This window comes from Penicillium odoratum (genome assembly GCF_028828045.1).
Source record: "Penicillium odoratum strain IBT 22623 chromosome Unknown utg000005l_segment0_segment0, whole genome shotgun sequence".
Lineage (NCBI taxonomy): Eukaryota > Fungi > Ascomycota > Eurotiomycetes > Eurotiales > Aspergillaceae > Penicillium > Penicillium odoratum.
The window spans coordinates 1,960,761-1,984,484 of record NW_026643147.1 but is presented as its reverse complement, the minus strand read 5'-3'; the positions used below and the strand labels follow the sequence as shown (position 1 = coordinate 1,984,484).

The window sequence follows — 23,724 nt, the reverse complement described above, 5'->3', positions numbered from 1 at the left end:
TGGTATCCACAGGTGGTATATAGATCGGAGTTGAGGCCGCGGAGCTTCCACGGGGTTTCACCGCCCTGATTGGCTCTTTCATTCTAACATCCTCTCTCTCCACCAGTGATTATTGCAAAGTTTCGACAGGCTTTCAGTGGCATGATGGGGCGAGTTGAAAAGCATTCATCCCGATCAGTGCGATCACGCCCAGTCTCTTGTCTATTTTGTCGATCGCGGAAGTTAAGATGCAGCCGACAGTTTCCCTGCCCCAATTGCACGAGTCGCGGCCTTCCTTGCCAACAGGATAGCCCGGTGGTACCCCCTGGCAGCAGTACTGAGAGAATACCCGAAGAACTGACCAGTACCTTCCAACAAGATGTTTTAGAGCGCTTACGCCGGCTGGAAGAGATGGTGATTGAGAAGCGAGGGTCAACAGGTGCCAGTGAACGGGCATCCCCCGTATCACCTCCTCGGATTTGGCAAAAAGCATACCCTCCTCCCTTCAATGCTGATAAGACCCCGGCCGTTGATTTGGAGTGGCTGGAAGGGGAGGTTACACATCCTGTCTCCACAGTACGCTCTGCTGCCCCCCTGGGTATATCAATGTCTTGAAGAAGGCCACTGACAACAATTTCTACAGGAATCCCTACTCGCAAATGATGTCAAGTTCAAAACATGTTCCATTAAACAGGCTACCAGTGCCGTCGCACCATCTGGGCATGGTCTCCATTCACCCAGTGCAACTAGGTGCATTTGGATTCCCTTGCACAACGAGTCCAAACAAATCCTCGACAAATATCTAGCTGACATCACCTTTATTCACCACGTGGTCCACAGCCCTTCTGTGCGAAAACTTGTGGAGGAACTCTATCAGAATATTAATGGCAAGTGTTCGATCAAACTTGGGCATGTTTCATTACTCCTGGCAATTCTGGCGAGCACCACTTTCTTCTGGACAGAACGCGACATGCCTTCACCATTATTCTCCTCTGTCAAGGAAGCGAATCAACAAGCCATCGTATGGATGAGAATCGCCCTTGAATTATTGGAGCATTCGCGTCAAAAGGGCTCAGAAGCACTTGAAGATATCCAGGCTATGATAATCGTTGCCTTTCTTATAACCAATCTCGTTGGAATCAAGTCGCAGGCATGGTACGTATTCTCCACAGCAATCACGGTAGCTCGTCGCCTACAACTACATCGAATCGATCATCCTCAGAATGCAAGGCCTGGCATAGCCCACGGAAGCGCAATCCACGAGGAGATAGGCAGAAGAGTATGGTGGTATCTCGTTGCAACAGATTGGTATGCACCCTGTTATCAATTTTCCCGCCATGCCTAACCTTAACGCGAAGGCAATTCTCCCTTTTTGCAGGTCCACAAAAAGGGACCTACATTATCAACCCTCGGCACATGGTGACGGAGAAGCCTTTGAACATAAATGACGAAGACCTTGTCGACGGAGCAATTAGTGCCAGGCCAATAGATCAACCGACCTCCATGTCATACTGCCTTCAGAGAATTCGACTAGGAGAGCTATGCCGTGACATCACGGATAGTATTCCCTTCGCCGATCTTGGGCGTGGGATCTACAAATGTCAGGAAATTAGGGATATCGATGCGCGGATATGTGAAATCGCGAATGGGATGCCCAGTTTCTTCTCCCTTGATTACGACGCAAGCGAGCTTCCAGAACCAGATCCGCGAAATTCACCTGGGATTATCATTCAACGTTATGTCATTAACTCTTTAATTCACTCTCAACGATGCAGACTGCATCTTCCGTATCTGTCTCGGGCAGCCACGGAACCTGATTTCGCTTTCTCACGAGAGGCTTGTTTACAGGCGGCGCGCACGACTATTCAAACGGAGCGAAGTTTATCAAAAGAGCGGATCCCTTTTGCGCTTGCAAGATTGAAGTTTACTGGTGGTTTGCACTGTGTTTGTGTCGCAATTATTGTGCTGCTGATGGATGTTTGCCTTAACAAAAGTCTTCAGCCGGAGGAGGATCGAGAACGACGCGAGGAGGTTTTCTATGCATTCAAGATTCTGGAAGAGGCCAAGAGCCAATCGCCATTTGCAGAGAATATCCTGGAATCCTTCCACGCTGTTCTCCGGAGAAACAAGGTCACTCTGCCTGACGCCAATGGCAAGACGAATGGAATTGAGAATGATGCCCAACAGTCACCCTCTGAATCGAGCACCGAATCTACATTACCAACCGTTCCTACTGGCCCCGGCGATGTGGAGCATAACCCATTGGATCCGGCTCTTCCGACATTCGATGACATCTGGCAGACATTCGATAATAATGTAGACCCAACTTCGCTTTTCGACTGGAATTCCTTGTTTGCTGATCTGGACTCACCATTCCTTTCAGTGTGACCTGATAGCAATAATGGCTCTATAGATCATGACTTCGAGTGGCAACAAGCACTTTGACGCATACCCCGAAAGAAATTTATGTAAAAAGATCGCCCTTGCACAGACGCATATACCCGCTCAGACCCGAAGCGATCGACACACCAGGGGCGGATCAACTTGGCACTGGTCAGTAGCGCGATGAGGGGTCATTAGCGCAAAGGCTAGCAGGAAAATCTAAGTCTATGATTGAAGCATGATGGCAGCTTGTGGAGGTGGCGTACCAAGTCTAAAAATTTTTTTACTTTGACGAGGATGTGACGATCGACCGATTTCTCGTGGAAATTGCAGGAGGTTCAAGGTTGCCTGGTTCCTGGATAAGATCCAGAATTAGAAACCAGCCTGGCTTTGCCTTATTCAGCATGGATCCTCCTGAATTCTCATCTCGAGACGCGAATCCCTTGCTGATTTTTTGGGGGCCGTTCTAGAAGCAGAGAAAGAAATTAATCTTCCTAAGATCGCCAGGATGACAGAGTTACTGTATGAATCTGACTTTGGACACGCGTCACGGATCGTGTACTATTACGAAATTCCCCTCACAAATATCCTATCCCAACCCAACCTAGCCAACAAGATACTTTTTACATGACGTGGCTCAGTCAATTCCACCAACTACCACTACACACTACACATTTCGAAGTCTCCAAGTCTCGTGAACTTCTTTGTCTACTTTGGCAACCAACTCCCATTGCATACACAGTTTTTGTGTGTAGCCAGAAGTTGCTCATCCCTGGTTCAACTTGATGAATATAAATAACCTGCTTTGTTGTTGGTTGAACCGAAATCTGATCGGCTCCACTTATTGCCCAATGATGATAAGTCTCGGCTTCACAACATCCGATCCAATCCTGTTGCTTTTTCACCCCAGCAGGAACATTTTGCAGTCGCTTGTTACAGTACACTCTCTTATCCGTGATTTATTTTCGATACTCAAATGCGAGGCTGTGTATTTCATTTGCCCACTTTTCTTCAGGCATCGTCTAATGTGATGTAAAATACGCATGTCCCCACTCCCAAAGGGTTGCAGGGTCTTCCGGGGCTTCTTTATCATGCGAGTACGTATGGATCTGATCTTGGTCTGTGAAAACTTTGATCACTTGCATCACAAGTTGAGCAAGTCACCTGCATTTAGAGCTATAAACCTAGTTTTCCGGGGAAGCAAACTTCTATGTTGACAGATAGCTCTTTCTGGACGAAGGCCCCTCCGTACCTTTTCACAGCTTGACTTCAACCATGTACAGCAGGGAAATGGGGATCAATCAAAAGCAAGGATGTTACCGGAAAACCATGGATGTCGGCATATTTGATCCGATCCGAGACTTACTTACTCAATTTGGATTCACGCGAAGGAGACACATCTCACATGGGTTCCGTGGTAGGCAGAACATATTCGCCACTTGAATTTACGCTGCCTGCATTGCTCTTGGCAGCATTGTTGACTGCTCCCAGTGATCCAGGCCAGGATGGGATTTCGCTCATGGCTCTTATGATAGGCCATTGTGGTCCACTATACGCATCACTGTGCAGGTGTCGCTCCACTATAGTGGAGCATGAAGCATGGCTTTTCTCCACAAAGAATAATGGATTTCAGTTCCAGAATGACGTTGACCATGTCACTGCGAATGCTTCTCCGACTGGTACGGACTTTTTTTTACTTACCTGCTTTCCGAGGCCAGGCACCGACCCACTGTCACATCCATGGTCAATGACATTGGTCATACTCGATTCGGAGAAGCTGACATCAAAGGATTTCTATTTTTTAATTCCTTCCGGGGAGTGAAGCCGGTTATTCGGTGGCTGCCATGATTTGTTGCATCTCTTGATTCGTAACACTGGGGCCCCATCCACTATCCTTTATAAATATCCATACCCCCCGGACTAAGACCCTTTGTTTTGTTTCTCCATACCATAAAAGCGGCAAATTAAAGCTCAAACAAGGCCTGACGCTCGTTTTCTAAAAAGAGTGCTTCATTCGTTCAACAAGTATCTCTGCCTTGCATTTGCTAAGCACAATGAAGAGCTTCATCGCCATTGCAGCCTTCGCTGCCGGCACCAATGCCCTGGTCGGTCGTAGCGATAGCTGCTGCTTCCACTTGACTGCCTCCGGTGGCGTGTCCGGAACCCTTGGCCAGCTCAGTGATGGTCAGGTCCGTGTCGGCGACGATAGTCTGTCCGCGGCTACCTTCTGTATCAACTCGAGCGGTGCCATCACTGACAGTGCCGGCCGTGGCTGCATCCTCACTAGTAAGTACAACGAGTGACAAAGGTACGACGATAATCTAACAGATAATTCAGCCGAGACTACCCAGTTCCAGTGTGACACTGGTGCTACTGCCACTTCTGGCTTTTCCATCACCTCTTCCGGTGAATTGGAATATCACGGCAGCCCTAACTTCATTGCCTGTGAGACTGGCGAGAATGGTGGCCGCAACATCTACACTACCAACAGCACCTCTGTTACTATGTGCAAGAAGGTCGAGCTGACTGCTGATTCCTGCTCCGGCTCTGGTGCCGGTGCTTCCTCTTCTTCTATGATGCCTTCTTCGTCTTCCATGATGCCTTCTGCTTCTCAGTCTAGCGTCATGGTGGCTCCTAGCTCTTCTGCTCCGGCTCCTAGCTCTTCTGCCCCGGCTCCTAGCTCTCCTGCCCCAGCTCCTAGCTCTCCTGTCAGCTCCAATTCCGCTTCTTCTGCGCCTGCTCCCTCTGCTGCTACTCTCTGGGGCTCGCCTATCTATGTGACCAGCACCGTGACAGTTACTGACTGTAGCTGCCCTAACAACACTCCTGGCTTCCCTGCTCCTAGCGGCTCTGCTCCTTCTGGTAGTGCACAGCCCTCTGGAGCTGCTGGTGGTTCAACCCCTAGCGCCTCTGCTGCCCCATCTCCCTCTGAGTCGTCTGTTCCTAGCCCCTCCTCTCCCTCTGGCAGTGCTCAGCCCTCTGGACCCGCCGGTGGTTCAACCCCTAGCGCCTCTGCTGCCCCATCTCTCTCTGAGTCGTCTGTTCCTAGCCCCTCATCTCTCTCTAGCAGCGCTCAGCCCTCTGGACCTGCTGCTGGCGCATCCACCGCCGCTTCAAGCCCTGCTCAGTCCCCTGTGCCCACCACTAGCTCTATGGTTGTTCCGTCTTCCAGCACCTCCGCTAGCTCATCCTCCACCACTAGCTCTATGGTTGTTCCGTCTTCCAGCACCTCCGCTAGCTCATCCTCCACCGCTGCTACTGCGACCCAGTCGTCTGCCGGCAGCTGCGCCACCACCCTCATTTCTGGCGAGTACCAGTACCCCCACCTGATTATCCCTATCAACTCTTCCTCCCCCGATACCGCCTACGGTACCCAGTACTTCGGCACTGTGAGCGAGACTGTCTCGACCATCTTCAACTTTGACATCCCGTCCTCCTACGAGGGTTCGACTTGCAACCTGCTCTTCATGTTCCCCGAGAAGGCCGATCTCGAGACCTCCGACTACACCTTCAGCGGCAACGGCAAGATTGACTTCTCCAAGCTGTCTGAGGTCGCGAGCAGCTCCACTACCTACAACAACGCCCCCTCCGTTTCCGAGAACCTTGGTGACATTACCATCACTCCCGGAAACACCTACGTTGTCTCAACCTTCTCCTGCCCCGCTGGTGAGACCGTCGCCTACGAGATGTCCGAGGCCGGTACCACTTATCTCAACTGGTTCAATGACTGGAACCCCTCTCCGTAAGTTTCTTGTCTCTCGACATGACCACGATCAACAGCTAATGTTATCTTCTAGTCTGGGTGTCTTCATCACCAAGTGCTAAACGAATACGCACATTTTCGGCCATCCGTTTGTTCAATGTTTGGAATACAACATCTGAATAGGCGATGCCTTGTATAGGTTACGAACGCCTCATGCTTATGTCTTCATGTCATTATGGCTTTTAACTTTGTGCCTGTGTGTTGCTGGGTATTATGTATACCTGTCGGAAACATCTGACCATGCGTACAGTGCTTCATTTTGCCCAGTACATAATCGACACGCTTTTCTCCATCGTTGTATTAGTATTTTTAACCCAATACATTCCTTATGTTCATCCTTTCAACTAGAATAAGTAAATAAATTATGCAGAAAGGGCATCATGGTATTTTTATTCAACTTCCAAGGATTGTCTAATAAAATCAGGTACTTATCCACTATCTTTCTTTGTGCTTGGGCATCTGCACATCTTGAGAAAGAGTCTCAAGTCCGAAATGTCCTTTTTGCAACCGACACTCTTTCTCATACATGTCAATGCCGATTGCGGCTTATCTATCATCCGAAGAGCCCAACTGGCGTGGCGTAAAGCTTGATGTGGGTCTTTTTACTGCTGCTAGTTTGTTGTTTATCTGCATTTGGTATGTTTTCAGATGGCAGGTAAAACAATGGCCGCAAGGCGAAAGAGAAATCAATTGCTCCCCAAGCCTCTGACCACTTCTTACTTCCTCCTGTTGGATCGTTGTATAGTCACGTGATGAAGACACGCACAGATCTCAAATGAAGCAGGATTTTGGAAATCAGTTTCACAGAGGTTAAGATGAGAAATGGCGCATCAAGCGCATAATCTTCCATGGAAGCTTTTAGCAGACAATTTCAAATACCGCTATGAAAACACATCTTGCAAATGCCAAACCAACCTATTCCCATCCAAGATTCCCCAGCTGGAAACGGACCTCAGCTACTTCGCAAAGGCCTTTAAGCGAACAATAGACGAGCACAGCAAAATCGAGAGATCAAAATATGCCGAGAATTATGACCCGCCGAAAGGTGATGAAGAAGTTTTCTCAGAAGCCATTGCTGAAAAGATCAAATGCACACTACGACAAAGCGAAGAACGAGGCGCGAAAATACGTTCCATGAAAGTTCTCGAAAACAGAAAAATATCTTTCTGGTTTAATCTTATGCCACACCGGGGGGAGGATAATTGCAGACCTCTTCATAACACGCTTGAACCAATCAAAGTCCTCCTTCTCCATAGTGAAATGGACGTTCTTTTGCGACTAGCATCACATCACGCTTTAAATTTGGGAAGAGCCTGGGAACGTCCATTCAATGAGGAAAAAGATTACGGGCTCAAGGCCTTTGTCTACCCAACCTTTATGGTATATATTTGTCTGAACATCCTTCTTCAAAAGCCCGAGCTTTACGATGAGGAAAGTAGGAAGATTTATATGCGAACCCCACGACGCGATGTCCCTGTCATCAAGCACGAAAGCCATCTTGACTACCGTCTCACTCGCGCGTATCAGCTGACTCTCCTGTACTGCACCCAACCAACAACACAGACGCTTCCTCACCAAGTGTTCTTTGGACTGTCGCACCAGCTGGATCTTCACAAGTTCAATGAACGGTGTGGACATATGCCATTCGCCAGGTTCAAATCCGCCGCCGACAATGGCGTATATAGTCCACATCAGGATGATATCGCCAAAGTCATGCGGATTCTCATGGGAAAGGGTCTTCCGGCGGAGCTTTGTCTAGATGTGATTGAATTTGCCGACTACACGCCCTCGCGAAGAATGACTACGGCGGATGATCCCTTACATATGGATAACTCTTGCGAGTTGCGAAAATATCTTAAGTATTGCTGGCAGCTTCTGGTCCGAGTTGATATGCTAATGAGATTGAAAAATGAGGAGATTGACTGGGAGCATGCGGTTAAAGAGTGTGTTTGGAGGCTGTTTATTGAGCGAAGCAATGGAGTCCTCAAACTTCGGCGACGGGAGTCCGCTCCCCATTTGGCAATAGATGACCGTACCATGGCTTTTTGTTCGTGTTGTTATTTGTTATAACTTATAAAATTGAATTCATGCACATGCGTGTTGCAATTTGCACTGTGACTTGGATCGAAATAGTGGGGTATTCCATTGGTTATTATGAAACGGTACTTTCGTTCCTACTGTCATTAATTTTCAGCTTTTAATGCTGTATGTGCCGATCCGAACCGTCATCAATATCTACATGTACTGTATCCATGACCCGTATGCTCTGTGTATCTTTCATATCCCAGAAAAGAGCTTCCTGACTTGAGCTCCTCCGGGTATCTATGCTAACGGTGTTTTGAACCGAGCCGTCAAATATTCGATTGGATTGTGAAACGGGAGTAAGACGAATAGAGCCTGTGCCATTGGATTTGCTCTTGTTGGTAGACCGGCCTTTTGTTCGCAGAATGCCAAAGAAGCCTCTTAAGGCGGGTAGCGAGAGTGCGATGACAATGGCGGAGATTTCTGAGGTACTCCAGGCCATAACGACGGAGAAGTACCAGGTGAGGTCGGTTGGGTGGTCAAGGGCGACGATCATCGAGACCATGCGGAGGATAGATGTACTATTTGAAGTATTGAATAATCAGCAGTGAGCTGTTTTTCACTCTGAATGTTCGGCGCTGTACTCACACAATTGCACTAGTGCCAAGACATTAGAATGATTTTCAATAGGGTCGAGGCGAAGGATGAGATATGGGGGTTGTCACTCACAAGATACCAAAGCAGAAAATGAAGAGCAGGGAAATTTTTCTGGCAAGATTGACTTGCAGCTTGAGCACAATTTTGACAGGCAATATTAAAATAAGGGAATCGCAGATAATCGTCATGACGGAAGTCGAGATAAAAACTTGTGTCGAGGTCAAGCATTTACCCTTGACACTTGTATCCCACAAGGCTTGAATTGGAATACATTGAAGCCCAATGATAAGAGACTGTGCTACCCATACAGCAGTCACAAAGGCCAAGGCCAGACGCATGTATAGTGTGAATCGTGGCATGGGATTCAGACGCGCATAGAATGCTAAGCCGGAAACTCGACATATCCAAAGTGAGGCAAAGTATATCATCTGGGCTGCGACAAGCCATTTGTACATCTTGACCATCTTCTCTGGATGATTGACTAGGGCCTGAAGATGTTCGCCAGCGCCGTGACGGACCACCATTATTGATAGGACCATGTCGACCCACGCGAATAGCTAAATTGCGCATAAGAATTGACGTTTGCACAAGTTCTTCAAGGAGATGGAGATTTTACCTGTCCGACCACAATTAAATAGTCATCCCTGCCCAGTTCTTGAATTTGAATCCCACGGGCGTATAAACGGATCAGGACAACTGTTGTTGACAATGCTGTAACAATATACATGCCTGTTATCGCAGATGGTCCTCGATTCTCGGCCACATAGGCCGCAGAATCCTGAGACGACATAGCAAGGAGATCACCTGGGAAGGCGTCGAGGCAGGCGCATGGTCAAAGGAAACTTAGTCCGTACGGGGTAGTTTAAAAGAACAATGTCTCTTGTCATCTTTCCCACGGAAACGTCTGCGGGCTGGAAAAGGTGGATCCCAATCAACACATTATTCCAGCCTGGTTACCTCTTTAAGACTAGTCTGTCGGTCGATTCATTCGTTTACGCCACGCTAAGATGAAACTAATGATTCTGAGATTATGTTTGGTCCCTAAAAACATGATCATCTCCACAAAAAACCCACATTGGTGCGATCTAGCTGCTTCACCTGTCTTGTTACAGTATAGAACCATGCAAGGGCGGGATATCGCACAAACTGGTTGCACGTTCTTTGCCGACGAGGCTCTGGAATTTCTCGAACAATTTTACGGATGGAAGTTTTCGCTTACTAGCCGATCTTATGCTTGTCTAGACCGATTAGAGGCCAGCGAATTCTAATTACTCATGTTCCCCGGGGTGGTCCCTATAGCTAAGTATGATTCCCTGGGAAGTTTTCGGCCCCTTTTTTTTGTTTTTCCCCCTCCAACTTGACTCGAGTCATGCTGTGCATACAATATGACCCCACTCATTATTTCTGATGTGATAGCTTCGCTGAATACACGCTTTATATGGGGCGTAGTTCTTATTGGTGGCTTTATTGCTCGTGTACTGATCCGACGTTACTGCACATCGATCAGGGACATCCCGGGTCCATTCTGGGGATCTTTTTCCAGTCTTTGGGTAGTCGCTCAGTTGTACAAAGGACACCTTGAAGATGAGACTCTCAAATTACACCAGAAGCATGGTATCTTACCTCTCCTTTCCAAGTGAGAACAGAAGCGCTGATATGAAATAGGATATTTTGTTCGCATTAGAGATAACGAAGTTAGCGTCTCTCATCCAGATGCAGTGAGACAGCTCCTGCATGCAAATATTGCAAAGGTACTCAATTAAACCAAGTTACCCAGGTAAACGTGCCAGAACTAATTGCCATACAGGGCCCATGGTATGCCATCTTTAGTCTTCCAGACTATCACTATGTCAACCAGATGTCAGAACTGGATCACCGACGACACATCGAAAAGAATCGGAACATTGCATCGGGGTATGCACTTTCCAACATCATCAAGTCCGAGCCCTACGTCGATGCTGTCTTGAAGCTCTTCACTGAAGCCATGGACGAATATGCAAAAGCTAGCAAGCCATTCAAATTTGAAACGTGGTGCACCTTTTATGCTTTTGACGTTCTCGGTGAAGTCACTTTCTCCAAATCCTTCGGCTTCGTCGAGACCGGTACGGATATTGGGAACGCCATCTCCAATACCAGAGCCCTCGCTCTGTACGTTGCCGTTATGGGTCACTATATCTGGCTTCACAACCTCACCTTGGGCAACCCACTTCTTAGTCGCCTGGGCATTCAGCCATCGTCGCATATTTTCGATACCTGTCTCGCGGCTATCAAGGTGCGCAAAGAGAACCCTGCAGTGCGCAAGGACATGATGCAGCAATGGCTCGATACTCGTGCCAAATACCCGGACCGTATGGCCGAGAGTGAGATCTTCGGTGCTGCAGTGGCCAATGTTGGTGCCGGTGCAGACACTGTCAGCGCGACTCTGCAGGCGCTTATTTATTGTCTAATTCACAGCCCTCAGCATCTGCAGCGGCTTCGCGAGGAGATTGATGCTGCTCAGACTTGTGGAGAATTGTCGCCCATTGTTCAGTATAATGAAGCACAAAAATTGCCCTTCCTTCAAGCTTGTGTATGTTCTCAGCAATTTTGCGTTCTATGTGCCTTTCGTATTAACTATCTGCATAGATGAAAGAGATCTACCGGCTTCACAGCGCAGTTCCCAGTCCCCTTCCCCGAGTTGTGCCAAAGGGTGGAATGACAATTGGAGACAGATATTTCCCAGAGGGTGTAAGTTGATAAGTGGATTGTTATCGAATATTCATTAATATATTATCTAGATCATTCTGAGTGTCAATCCGTGGGTCTACCACCGAAATCCAGCATTATTTGGCGAAGACTGCAACACCTTCAACCCAAATCGCTGGCTTCAGGCTGACACAAAGAGCATGGATTCTTTCCTTATCCATGTAAGTAGAAATCATAAACGCATCTTCTTATATGGCCAACTACTAACAGATTCTATCTCTGTAGTGGGGCGCTGGATACAACCAATGCCCTGGGCGCAATCTTGCTCACTTCGAGATCACCAAGTTTATTGCCACCATGGTTCGAGACTTTGAATTTGAGCTTGAGAATTCCAAGAAAGAGTGGGAGTGGACGAATCATTTCACTGTCATGCCGTGGGGGTGGCCTTGCAATATTCGCCGCCGTACTACTGTATGATTGAAGTGGGTGCCAAATGATTGGAGATGAGACCATCAGTTGAGATGAACAAGAAAAGTTTTGATCATAATATTTTGTTAATCCTGATTATTCCACCCCAAACTGCCATTCTTGTTGATATACGTCGGCCAATGACATTCTCCACCATCAAAGTAGCAGGTCGTTTCGTCCCGCTGCGGAAAACATTGAAAGGAGAAGGAGAGAAAGAGAGATTTATATCCAGTGGGTGGATGCTGCTAGGCCTAAACGAGGCTATCCAGGGTCATGTGCCAAGTAGTAATACTCAAACTAATCAAATAAATGTTGCCTTCCCTTCAAATCAATAGCAAGTGGCCCAACCCCTAATATCTGCTACCTTTAGCAGAATGCTGCTGCTATCATCGCCGCCGAGGCACTGCACACTGTAATCGAAGAATCAGAAATAGAATTGTAAGATTAGTGATGGTATCTCAATTGTCGCCTACGCAAAGCTTGATCCCATTGATCTGTTTGATAGTCGGAATCCCATTGACGAAGGATTGTTTGCATGTGCCTTTCCAAGCCTACTAGCGGTGGGCTGGAATATAGTCAGTCAGAACGCCATGATCTGTTTATTGGAAATTTTCAAATCATATTAATATCCCTTGCACTTTTCAAATTCCCCTTTAGTCAAGCGAAGGTTACCCATCCAGTTATCTCTATCCCAAAGGAGAGGCTCTTCGGGGTACTCAAGTCCTCCTAGATTACGATCTATAGTGAAAATAACACAACCAGGGCGTTGAGCCGGTGCCGAAATCCAGGTCCAGCATTCCTGGCAGAACTTGCGGCTAGTACTTTCTCATAAATCACAGATATGAGGTTCTCGTGTGGACATGCGAAGATAGGTTGGTCAATTAGAGGATGTGATAAGGCGGCAGAAATCCAAATAGTAAAATGCGAATGCATTACTACGCCACCCGGTCGTATAATTGATAAATCCGTTGAGTATTTCACCGTAAGCTTTGGTCCCAAGTAGAATATACAGCGATGGGTAAAACTGGAGTTCCCATTGCGTTTCAATTGCAAAACCCCATATTTGGTTCCGGGCTCCGTGGTAGGCGATTGGAGGAGATCTATGAGGTGACCTCGATCTCGAAGAGTCAGGGAAATACATGGACAAATACCCACTATCCCAGCGTCAGGTGCACATCGTCTTTCTATAGCTGCAATTTTCAGAGAAACATTGGTGAACTCTTTCCGTGGATGAAGTTTCAAACAATCCCCACAGTATGACCATCTGCCATCCTCAAGCCGAAGCAAGAGTTGATTCCGCGGTATATCTTTGCTGTTCACGCAGACGACAGGAATTTTAAGGAAAAAAAGCCGGGGCAAATTTAACTGCGCTTGTTGGCAAATTTTTCAAACTGGCTGAAGAGCCGTTTGCAGCTAAGAGATAGGCAGACCTTGTCAATCACAGGAAGGTATTGATAGATGTTGCGGAGGATACCGTCTCCTAAACAGAGTATCATGGTAGTAGGCTGGTATCTATCGATTTGCAGAAGGCGAAAATATATGTTTTTGCTGAAAATCACGACTTTATTCTTCCAATTGCGTTTGTGATTCCAACGACTTTTCTTCAATTCGTCTGGTCTTTTCACCTCTCTGCCGATAAATTTAGGCGCGTCGGACTGGCTAACGTCTGACCAGAGAAGCATTTTGATCAAACGAGATTCTGATATTCTTGAGGATCGAGATGGAGGAGGTGATTTGGCAATCACTGTCGCTCTTCCAGCATTCGCCTAGGTTTTAGCATGACGTTACCATATCATAATCTCTCGCATATCCGAAAGAAGCTTAGTTCAAGAATTTGATTCTTATTTCTACATCCAGCAGCGGCGAAGCCACATTCAGCTGCCGGGTAACAGGATACTGTGTTGGCACATTTACGTTAGCCTCAGCCGACTGAATTAGTGTGTGATATAGGCTTGGTGAACAAAATATCCCCACGCATGGATACCAGAAGGGACCAGAACTCAAGCTGCGAGTGCTTTTCCTCGTCCTCCGTTAGTTCATGATCCCGGTTAGAGGGCATGTTTGTTTTGATCGACAGTAATCTCTTAGGCTATCTTTATCAAAAGATGGTTCATTCTGTCCATGTCATTGGTCGACAACATGGGGTCACCTTGAATAAAATAGGTGACAAAATCGGGCGTCTAGAGGAGACCATTGGGCTCGCACTACCACAAGGCTCTAAGTGGCACGGGATATGCTATCATCAAGGTCGCAAACGAGTCCACCCGTCCCGGTTCCGAAAAGAACTTCTTTTCGCATTTATGGGCTACAAAGGTCTGAAGCGCTTGGATGACATATGGTATCGGACTTGGGTACTTGTGGTCAATTTGAAGATTGATGGGTATTTCGAAGAAAGCCTAATACGAACGCTCCTGGGGCTAGATATGACGGTAGAAAGGATGGAATGTACAGACGGGGGCCGGCTTGATGACTTGATAAAGTGTATGCTCCAGTTGAGGAACAAGATGTTCTCCTTTTCAACCCTGCAAAGATGCCCGCATTCTCCCATGAGATGCTGAAGCGCAAGATCTCCGTTGTCGTTGTCGGATACCCCGCTACTCCTCTGGTTTTGTCCCGTGCTCGTTTCTGTGTGTCGGCTGCTCACACCAAGGATGATCTCGACCGGGTTTTGGTTGCCTGTGACGAGATCGGCAATGTCTTGCAGCTCAAGTTCTCTACCGGTATCGCTGGCGGTGCGCTGCCCCCTGCTGAGGAAATGGCTCCCCCGCCCGAGATGGAGAAGGAGTGGCAGCGTAAGCGCACCCCTAACATCTCTCCTCCCCGCTGGCGAGTCGAGGATGTTGTCCGACGTGGAGTTCAAGATGTCAAGTCACCCTTGTATTAGTCTGACCTTTTCCTGTTCTATGATGCTGCCTTGGAACATGATGCATTCTTAATCTTCTGCCCTTTCTGCCCGAGTCCCCCCGGAGCCCGGTTGGTGCTGGTCACGCCGTGTAACGGTCTATTAATCCCACGTCCCCCCTTTTTCCTATCTAATTTTGCTCAGTCTTCTTGCTTTTGGCGTTGGTTCGGCTTTGATGAACTGTTGCATCACGACTGAAGCAAGAGATGTCATTGGTATTGGGACTGAGAGAGAGAAGGGGCCCCAAAGAAACCCGAAGCCAAGAACAAAACATCTTCCGGTCATGAATTATTCGAACAAGCAACGAATGAATATGCCCCTGTTTCTCAAATAATACTTCCCTGGTTCTGATGAAGATGTCCCCTATTTTTCCTTGCATACAAACCCTTTTTAATTCAGTTCTATGTATTTTTCCCTTCTCTGTCATTTTTATCTTGTTTAGAACATTGCCTAATAATGCTTTGTCTACTGTTATTTTCACCCAGGGCACAGGCCAGCCTTGCTTTCCATTACACTGTATTGTATGATGTTGCTGCTCCCCTCAGTGTTGACTATGCGCTTTTCAGACATTGTTTATGCCTTGTCAGTTGACAAGTTACCCTCAGACTATGGAAGGTACCTGCCGCCTGTTCGGGAAACTTTATAATCAGGTATCTTTGAAAGTGTAAAAAAGAATAGAGGCTACAATTTCTTGTACTTAGACGAATCGATTACCCAAATCGGTATGGATCCGGATCCATGGATCTTTCCAGGCACTAGGCACTAGGCACTAGGCAGGCACCTCTGGCAGCCTGTGCCGCCAAGCTTTAGCGCGCTCCCTTGGCCTTGGCTAAACCACCGGCGAGACTATATAAGGAATCTCCTATCTCGTATTCAGGAAATCATCTCTGATCGAACCGCAAAAATGCTTGGACCAGAAATGCCCGCTCCGGAACAGTCCGGGTTGCCCGGCTTCACCTTGCCTCTCAATTATCTACCTCCGGTATGACTCTTGACCTGGATGATGATAGGAATCTCTAACATCCACAGCAAAACATGGCAAACTTATTTCGACCCATTCCGCTCTTTGAACATGCATTGCAATTTCATGCAGGGTAAGACGATCATCAACATGACTGGCTGGAACACGCAGTAATCCTGGTTATAGATTTGCCAAGATTCAACGTGAAATTTTGATGATGCGCGTGATGAACGCTATTACCGACAAGCCGGAATGGGATCGAAAAGTACTTCATATCCATCGATCTGAGGAAGACCAGCACTGATAGGTCTACTAGATCCTCAACGAGGAAATTGTCTCCAAATGGCGCGAGGAGATTTCCACAAGTGGCGAGGATATCTCCCCCGCAATGATTGACTACATCTTCGAAGAACTGCAAGCGAAAGCCGAATTTCTCAAAGACGAAGGGTTCGTCACCGTGTTTGACATGGGTGTGGTCAAATCAGACACCGCAATCCCAGAAGATTTGCGAAAAGCCCTAGCAGACGCAGTGGCTCCTCTGGAAAACGTATCAGACGATCAGAAAGATTACCATCCAGGATCGGACCAAAAGGTCCTCGATCTAGTGCATCCATCACTTTTTCCGCTCGTATACGGACACAGCCGTATCTTACGTGACGAGACAATCGGTCTTGAAGACTGCCTTGGTACGACAGGGCAGGGTGAAATACTGCCAATCCCATCAATGATCGAACAGGGTAGGGCTTCTAGATTTGTAGCGCGCCGTTACTTTGATGAGGTTCTCTACAGTCACAAGTTTCAATGGCTTCCTTGTGATGTGGGGCTCAACGTCACGGAAGCGGAGCACGAGTGCCGTATCACCTCCTACATCAACAATTTGCATCCTGTACGACATCGTGACCTGTACGCCATCGTTGAAAAATTCATTGCCCGCGCTATACCTCTGTGGAACAGAAGCTTGACAGGTGAGAGATATAATTCTCGCCGAATCATATTTGACCAGGTTGAATATGAAGAGCCCTCAGACCCACCACCAGAGCAATGGCCTGATGAAGACGATGAGGCTTTCTATCAGCGATTTGACGCATATGAGGAGAATCAGGTGATAAAAAAGCCGGAGCCTGGCCAGTTCCAAAGAGATAAGCTCGCTGTCCAAAATGAGATTAACATTCACGAGCAGTTTGGCAAGACTGGATTACAGGTTATTGTGAAGTTGGCTAATATTGAACTATCTCCTGAATCGCCCAAGTACAATGGAGGATCCTGGCATATTGAAGGCCAATTGGTGAGTGACACGGTGCAAAATTGTCTCTCACCTGGACATCCCTTACTAACCACCATACAGAATGAACGCATTTGTGCAACAGCCATCTACTATTATGACAGCGAAAACATCACAGAAAGCCCCCTGGCATTCCGCCAACGTGCCAACGCAGACTATATCGCAGAGGGTGTCCGCTACCCCCAAAGCCGTCACGAATTCCTTCAACAAATCTACGGATTTGAACACGAAGTTACTGGTAACGACAACAATTGCCAGATCACACAAGACCTAGGAGAAGTCAGCTGTCGCCAAGGTCGCCTCCTGACCTTTCCAAACGTCCTCCAGCACCGAGTCACTCCATTCTCGCTAGCTGATCCTTCCAAACCTGGCCACCGGAAGATCCTAGCTTTGTTCCTTGTTGATCCCCATCTACGGATCATTTCGACTGCGAATGTTCCTCCGCAGCAGGAGGATTGGGGGAAGGAGAAGCACGATCTGACTCACGAGGTGCTTTCGGGAAGACTTCCCGCTGAGTTGAAAGACATGGTTTGTGAGGAGGGTGTGTTGCAGCCATTAATGAGTATGGAGGAGGCGAAGGGGTTGAGGTTGGAGCTTATGAAGGAGAGGAGTGTGAAATCTGTGGAGCAGAACGAGGTGTTTGAGAGGGGTTCTTTTAGTCTTTGTGAACATTGAAATACTTTGTGTATTCTGGAGGGACTTGAACACAGTTGACTGCTTCAAAGCTATATTTTCTTTGCTGAGCTAAACCACGAACAGATCTACCTGTATCAAGTCTAGAATTGACAGTTGTTCAATGCTCGCCGAGAGCCTCCAGAACTAGGAGCAACCTTGAAGAGTAGTTTCCCCATCACTGAGCCCAGCCCATCTCCAACATGCATCCCAAAGCCTTTTTTGAAATTCCACATCTTCACTAGCAACCGTAGGGCTTTCCTGTTTCTGCCCATCAAAGTATCCACTTTTTCCATGAACTTCCGGGCCAACACTAACAGCGACAAGGTCTAGACCTGAATCTTCCGTCGCCCGGAAGTTGGTGGTAAGGTGCTTGAGCACTGGCATCAAAAAGTTGATAATTGCGAAAATGAGTCTGACGGATTTTTTTTGCTCAGCTTGGCCCCTTGATGAAGGGAGTCCACCGGGGTCCATGGACAAAGCGGTCACGTTCGATAGATTCGAGTCCTGTTATTAAGAAAGACTCAGTCATTTGCTTCCATTCACATTAGTTGAATGGAACTTGCCTTTTTCAATCTTCTATTCAGATCGTTTGCGAAAGTCACATTTGCAAGCTTCGCTATCCCATATCTCTGAAATCCGCGGTCATAAAGCAGAGACGGCGGATCAGGACCCGGTTTCACAAGTTCTTCAATGTCATCAGGTACGCATGTGTTGAGCGAGTACAAAGGATTCGGTTTATCTACATAGTGTGTAATTGATCCCAGGATTACAATTCGTCCCGAGTTGACGTCCATGCTGCGAAGAAGTTTCAGAACCAGTGGGTAATGCGACAGGTGACTGATTTGAAAGGTGCTTTCGTAACCATTGGGAGTAAATCTCTGGCCTCCTCCGAGGGAAATAGAGGCGGCGTTGCAGATCAAAGCTGCCAGACGGGGGATTTCTCCAGCATGGATGCGAGTTGAGAGTTTTTCTGCGAAGGAGCGGACGTTTGAGAGGCTGCTGAGATCGAGGGCTTCGATGTGGACGTTCGCGTCGGGGTATTTCGATACAAGATCGAACAGTCTGGCAGTGTTGGGGTCTTTTTCTGAGGACGTGTTTCTGACTGTCGCCATGAGTGTGTGGTTGGGGTATAACGAAAGGAACGCCTGTGCGAAGCCAAGGGCTAAAGAGCCGTTCGCTCCGGTGATAAGGACAGTTCCATCCATGCTGATGTTTGACTTTTTGGGATATACGGATGATCACTGGAAGAAATTGTATTGAGAAGAGGTAGGAACGAGTACTTATAGGACTGCGCTGCAACAATGGTAACTGCAGCGGCAAGTTTTGGCATTATATTGAGAACATTTGTCATCTATCTCAACGGCTTTTCTGAACCTGGCAAGCACAGTTCTTGGCCTTTTAATCCCGTCTCGCTGTAATGCTACTATTGGACTAGCAATTAATACGACTTACAAATCTTAAAAGAATTGGCTCTGTCGACGAGAAGCTGATGGATCGAGTTTGCATCTATGGCACCTGGAACCTTTCCCGTTCGGGAAGGCGCAAGCCTTGGCGAGATACCATAGGATCTCAAGCTCTCTACTCGGTAGCATGGTAGAAAAAAGACTTCAGAAGTGTAGAATTCAAAACCGAGCGAGCTACTGAATTTGATTTGCCTGAATTTAGAGCTTTTTGATCTATGCTCACCTCGATTTCTTCCTTTCCCTACCCATAAAAGCCAGATCTACTTCGCCCAGCTAGCTTTCGATGAAATTCATCTCGCCCTTGCCAGTGATGGTCGGATCTGCTCAAGACTGTTACTTATATCTCGTGTTTAGTAGATATATCAAAGTAGGTGGTTACAGTTGTATTGCTATTATGATTCCATATACTATAGATAATCTAAATGTATAGCAGGGGATCTACTTGGTAATAATCCCACAATGATCTTAGGAAAACGATTTCTTTCTTCAGGGCAATTCATGGTCGCCCAGAGGAAAGTCTGTAAGGCATATTGCAGTGTGAGCCATATACTTGCCATCAATAGCCCACGAGAAGCACAGCGCGGTGGACTCGGGGCTTTTTGAGCGTGTTATCTAAGATCTGCCGGTGCTCATGCCACTCAAACCCCACTACTTACTCCTATCAGGCATGGGAAGCAGAAGATTTGATGGGGAAGGAGGGAGGACATGTCAGATGGAAATGAGAACCATTCCGTCCGTGTTCGGTCCAGGTTAGGTTGGGTTCTGCGGAAGTCTCGTAGTGAAACAAGCGTCGAGAAAGATCTAGCTAAGACGTCCACGCACTGACTTCATGACAGACGGATGTGGTCATCTGACCCCACACTCCAATAAGTATCAGCCACTGGTTTCAAGAAAAATGAAAAGACCTCGTTCTCCCATGTTCACGACCCTCAGTTTTGCCTTTCTACATACTCCGACCCAAGGCTGCGGCAAGCTGTCGAGCATGGCGAATATGGGAATAATCAGCGTATGTCACATCCATGAGCCGATCCCAGCCGTAATCTGACACCCGGCCCTCACGCTCATAGGCTAAGAACTCCGGCGCAAACCGCTCAAAGTCCTCGGTCCACTCAGCCGATGTATAATCATTAAGCGGCGGCACATCCCCACGCTGACTGAGTACCGCCATAATTTCCAAGATGGGTAGTTGTAGATCGATGCTGTTATCGTGTTTCCGCCTATTAGTCTAAGGTACCGCGAAAGAAAGTTCGATTGATGGGGTGATAACAAAGGATGGATAATATCAAAGCCTATAAGCACGTACGGTTGATTCCAGCGGGGCGAAGTTTCGGGTCTATCGAAAAGCTCATCCCATTGATGGCCTAGGGAAGAATGGAGCATCGTGAGACGACCGATTTGCCATGGGCGCATCCGCGCCTCTTGCATAATTTGACCGTTAGAGCTGAAGTTGAGCATGCGGACGAGCCCGTCCTGACAGCTCTGGTTATCAATCACAAAGAATGCATATGATATAAGATACGGAAAGATAACAGTGCCTGTACGGGTCATGGCCATTGCGCTGAAGTCGGCATTTTCGAGGTAGTAGCTCATAGGCAAGTTCTCCGGTACAAGGAGTCGCTTGTACTGGTCAACCATAGTAGGGTCTAGTATAAAGGCCGGAATCTGCGGTTTAGAGGTATTGTCGAACCTTAATGGATGATTGGACGTGCGCGCGAGATGGATGTAGAGTAGGATCAGCAGCTTAGTGATGCGGGTGTAGTTCTCAGTATCGTAGGGCTTATCGACAAGGCAGACGAAGAGTTTAGACTGGTCTATACCATTAAAGCTGGTATCCAAATCCTCCGGGAATGACGCAGTCAAATGGAAAGACTAGGAAGTTCCCATTTCGTGTAAGATGCTCTAATCATTGCATAAGTTCAAAGGGCATAGGACGGCGTACATCACGAAAGCTTTGATCTGCACACGCCCATTTTTCTATAAGATCCCGCCGTTGGGCTATATCTTCCTCTGGGTAAGAAAGAGGGGTCCGCGATTCCTGTAGGATGTTAATAAACTCTCATCTGCACATGTACTAAGAAGCCTTATACCTTCAAAAACTGGCACCATCCTTTGATTTCTTCTTCTGGATGATATTCATCCAAACGACTATCGGGGTGCAGGCGAACAGTGGACGGAACCCCACCAGGCCATAAATGCGCAGGCGAAAGAATTGTCTCCATGATATTGGGGTTGAAAGTTACCGAGTCAACACAAGATGGATAACGGGTAGAAAAGGGAATTTATTGACAATCGGACAATCAATTACCCTGCCGCGCCCCGCTGTGGGGGCAAGTCCCTGACTAGTTAGTGGACTAGTTATTGATCAGAAGACCGTGTTGGCGGTAAAGGTTCCCGAGTTCAGGATCCATCAATGCCTGGGACTCTGGGAAACTTATCCGAAGATTAATTCGCTAAGGTTCTCACGCTTGACCAGAGACTGCTCACGTAGCTATTTCCTTCCCACAAATCCGAACAATTGCCGCCCAGCTGAGGGTTGAGAAAGTAGAAGTCCCAAGAAGTGATACCGAAGTTGGTCATCACGTCATCACATGTATCCCCATCTTGAATTGTGTACCAGTAGCCACAGTCAGTATTAGATGTTGTTACAGCATTCGTTGGAACGACGCTGAGACGATACTTGGTTTTAGCTCAGTTAAACCTCGCACAGAATCATTGGCGATATCTTACACAGCGGAACTGACGGCTTTAAGAGGAAACCCTGTTGGAACTGACATGCTGCCTGGGGGACTGTGTATGAACGTGTAAGTGGATGGGGATCATTGTTACTTGGGTGTCTAGGTTACTGCATTTCGTACCTTAGACATATATACCCCCCCTCCAGCGAGGCCAAATTCGAACACTGCGAGTTAATACTTGGATTCCATCCCCGAAAGACAGGCAGTGAAATCTTTCGTGAGAATCCCGACAGGATCGAGGTACACGTATCATTTGCCTGGACTAAGTAAATGTCACATACTTCTGGGAGACAAAGAACCTGATTCGCCATTAAATATTGGCATTCCACTCCCAGCGCATTGATGTCTGCCAACATTGATGTTGAGACATTGGCGGAAAGTGAGATATCGATACAACTTTCATTGGCCTTGGTGACATAGATGCTGGTACTGGTACTGTTCAGATCACAACGGGGATTGGATGCAGCTGTACCTGTTGCGGTGGCAAGCGCGACCGAAGTCAATGTAATAGACGGGGTTACGGATCCAGCCTCGGTGGGGATGAGAAACGACAAGCATAAGAATAACAAGTGAGACACGACAGCCCAATTTTTGAAGATCATCGCGGCGAGTATAATGGGGAATTTTGGGCACAGAATCAATCCTGACAAAAGATCCGATTAAAGGACGCTTAGTGCTACTTTAAGATGTCCGGACTTGATGGAATTCGACCTTTTTAATGCTATAGCGGGCTAAGCGAGTTCGGATAGAGCTTGATTAGTATTGCTTAATGTTGGAGCTTACTGATATGAAGCTTTCTTCAGATAAATAGTAGTAAATCGACTATTTGCTATATATTATAGAGCCTTTTTACTGGTTTACTATAGTTTTGTGCAAAATAAAGGATATTACTATCTATATTGTCTTCTAAATCTAATTACTATCTATATTGTCTTCTAAATCTATAATAGGCTGTTTGTCTATCTGGAAGCTTTGATTCGGAAGCTGCAGCGGAAAAAGGTAAATTTTATCCGATCTTTTTTTTATTCGTCCGATCTTTTTTGGTCAAAAAGCTAATATCCACCCTTTAGATTCCATGGAAGCAGTATATGCTTTAAGCCCTAGAAGCAGCTAAGGCTACGCTCTCTGACTATTATAGTTAGACCGATAGCCCTGAGCTTGGTAACCTATATGTATATAGGACAATCCTTGCTCCTTAGTATAAGCTCTACTTCTTTTAAATAGCTGATTGGTTAGATTAAGTTTATGCTGTTTAATGTAAGATAAGCTTAAAAGATCGAAACGAAAGCTATTAAAGTAAATCTACTAGTTCTACTAGTATACCCTCTATTATACTTTAAAAGAGTGAGCTTGAAAGCTTACTAACCCTAGAAGTGTAGAGCCCTTTCGTCTAAGATGAGTTATCTTACTATCTTAAATTAGGTAATTTATACTTTTTCTATACTTTTTGGCACTTTTTGGCACTTTTGATACTTTTTGGCTGAAAAAGCTTTTTATTTATATTTATAGGTATGACCCTTCTGAATTCTTGATAATTTTGGTAAGAAAATGAGACTAAATACCTAATTCTTGCGTAGATTGTATGTGATATCTTTTCTATCCTTGCTATAGGTGTTGGGGTAGAAAGGCTTTTTAACTTAGCACGTGATATTTGCTATTACTGGCGTGGTCGTCTGAAGGCTAGTACGATTAAAGATCTTATGCTCTATAGTCGTGCTACTAAATTTGAGATAGAAGAGATAGAGCTTAC

At 46.8% G+C, this 23,724-nt stretch overlaps 10 protein-coding genes across 10 annotated transcripts; 7 read left to right on the top strand and 3 right to left on the bottom strand.

Moving 5' to 3' along the window:
- Positions 1-390: 390 nt before the first annotated feature.
- Positions 391-1,324, top strand: N7520_006290 (fungal specific transcription factor domain-containing protein; the record flags this gene model as incomplete). The annotated part of the gene is made up of 2 exons (XM_057140224.1): positions 391-555; positions 623-1,324. 2 exons carry the CDS (start codon positions 391-393, stop codon positions 1,322-1,324), a joined length of 867 nt encoding a protein of 288 aa, XP_056994230.1.
- A 158-nt stretch (positions 1,325-1,482) lies between these two features.
- N7520_006289 (fungal specific transcription factor domain-containing protein) lies at positions 1,483-2,367 on the top strand (the record flags this gene model as incomplete). The annotated part of the gene is made up of 1 exon (XM_057140223.1): positions 1,483-2,367. The coding sequence occupies one exon, from the start codon at positions 1,483-1,485 to the stop codon at positions 2,365-2,367; it is 885 nt and encodes a 294-aa protein (XP_056994229.1).
- A 2,048-nt stretch (positions 2,368-4,415) lies between these two features.
- Positions 4,416-6,186, top strand: N7520_006288 (putative GPI anchored cell wall protein; the record flags this gene model as incomplete). Its single annotated transcript, XM_057140222.1, has 3 exons — positions 4,416-4,647; positions 4,699-6,103; positions 6,159-6,186. The coding sequence occupies 3 exons, from the start codon at positions 4,416-4,418 to the stop codon at positions 6,184-6,186; spliced, it is 1,665 nt and encodes a 554-aa protein (XP_056994228.1).
- Positions 6,187-6,946: 760 nt separating this feature from the next.
- On the top strand, positions 6,947-8,194 carry N7520_006287 (uncharacterized protein; the record flags this gene model as incomplete). The annotated part of the gene is made up of 1 exon (XM_057140221.1): positions 6,947-8,194. The coding sequence occupies one exon, from the start codon at positions 6,947-6,949 to the stop codon at positions 8,192-8,194; it is 1,248 nt and encodes a 415-aa protein (XP_056994227.1).
- Positions 8,195-8,321: 127 nt separating this feature from the next.
- Positions 8,322-9,593, bottom strand: N7520_006286 (uncharacterized protein; the record flags this gene model as incomplete). Its single annotated transcript, XM_057140220.1, has 4 exons — positions 8,322-8,727; positions 8,795-8,803; positions 8,876-9,360; positions 9,420-9,593. The coding sequence occupies 4 exons, from the start codon at positions 9,591-9,593 to the stop codon at positions 8,322-8,324; spliced, it is 1,074 nt and encodes a 357-aa protein (XP_056994226.1).
- Positions 9,594-10,188: 595 nt separating this feature from the next.
- On the top strand, positions 10,189-11,965 carry N7520_006285 (cytochrome P450; the record flags this gene model as incomplete). The annotated part of the gene is made up of 6 exons (XM_057140219.1): positions 10,189-10,417; positions 10,469-10,554; positions 10,611-11,372; positions 11,429-11,530; positions 11,581-11,709; positions 11,774-11,965. 6 exons carry the CDS (start codon positions 10,189-10,191, stop codon positions 11,963-11,965), a joined length of 1,500 nt encoding a protein of 499 aa, XP_056994225.1.
- A 2,642-nt stretch (positions 11,966-14,607) lies between these two features.
- On the top strand, positions 14,608-14,840 carry N7520_006284 (uncharacterized protein; the record flags this gene model as incomplete). The annotated part of the gene is made up of 2 exons (XM_057140218.1): positions 14,608-14,634; positions 14,661-14,840. 2 exons carry the CDS (start codon positions 14,608-14,610, stop codon positions 14,838-14,840), a joined length of 207 nt encoding a protein of 68 aa, XP_056994224.1.
- A 1,196-nt stretch (positions 14,841-16,036) lies between these two features.
- Positions 16,037-17,776, top strand: N7520_006283 (DUF4246 domain-containing protein; the record flags this gene model as incomplete). Its single annotated transcript, XM_057140217.1, has 3 exons — positions 16,037-16,084; positions 16,136-17,104; positions 17,165-17,776. 3 exons carry the CDS (start codon positions 16,037-16,039, stop codon positions 17,774-17,776), a joined length of 1,629 nt encoding a protein of 542 aa, XP_056994223.1.
- A 144-nt stretch (positions 17,777-17,920) lies between these two features.
- Positions 17,921-18,981, bottom strand: N7520_006282 (uncharacterized protein; the record flags this gene model as incomplete). Its single annotated transcript, XM_057140216.1, has 2 exons — positions 17,921-18,280; positions 18,340-18,981. The coding sequence occupies 2 exons, from the start codon at positions 18,979-18,981 to the stop codon at positions 17,921-17,923; spliced, it is 1,002 nt and encodes a 333-aa protein (XP_056994222.1).
- A 1,201-nt stretch (positions 18,982-20,182) lies between these two features.
- N7520_006281 (uncharacterized protein) lies at positions 20,183-21,458 on the bottom strand (the record flags this gene model as incomplete). Its single annotated transcript, XM_057140215.1, has 4 exons — positions 20,183-20,456; positions 20,543-21,108; positions 21,179-21,274; positions 21,327-21,458. 4 exons carry the CDS (start codon positions 21,456-21,458, stop codon positions 20,183-20,185), a joined length of 1,068 nt encoding a protein of 355 aa, XP_056994221.1.
- Between the last annotated feature and the right edge of the window lie 2,266 nt (positions 21,459-23,724).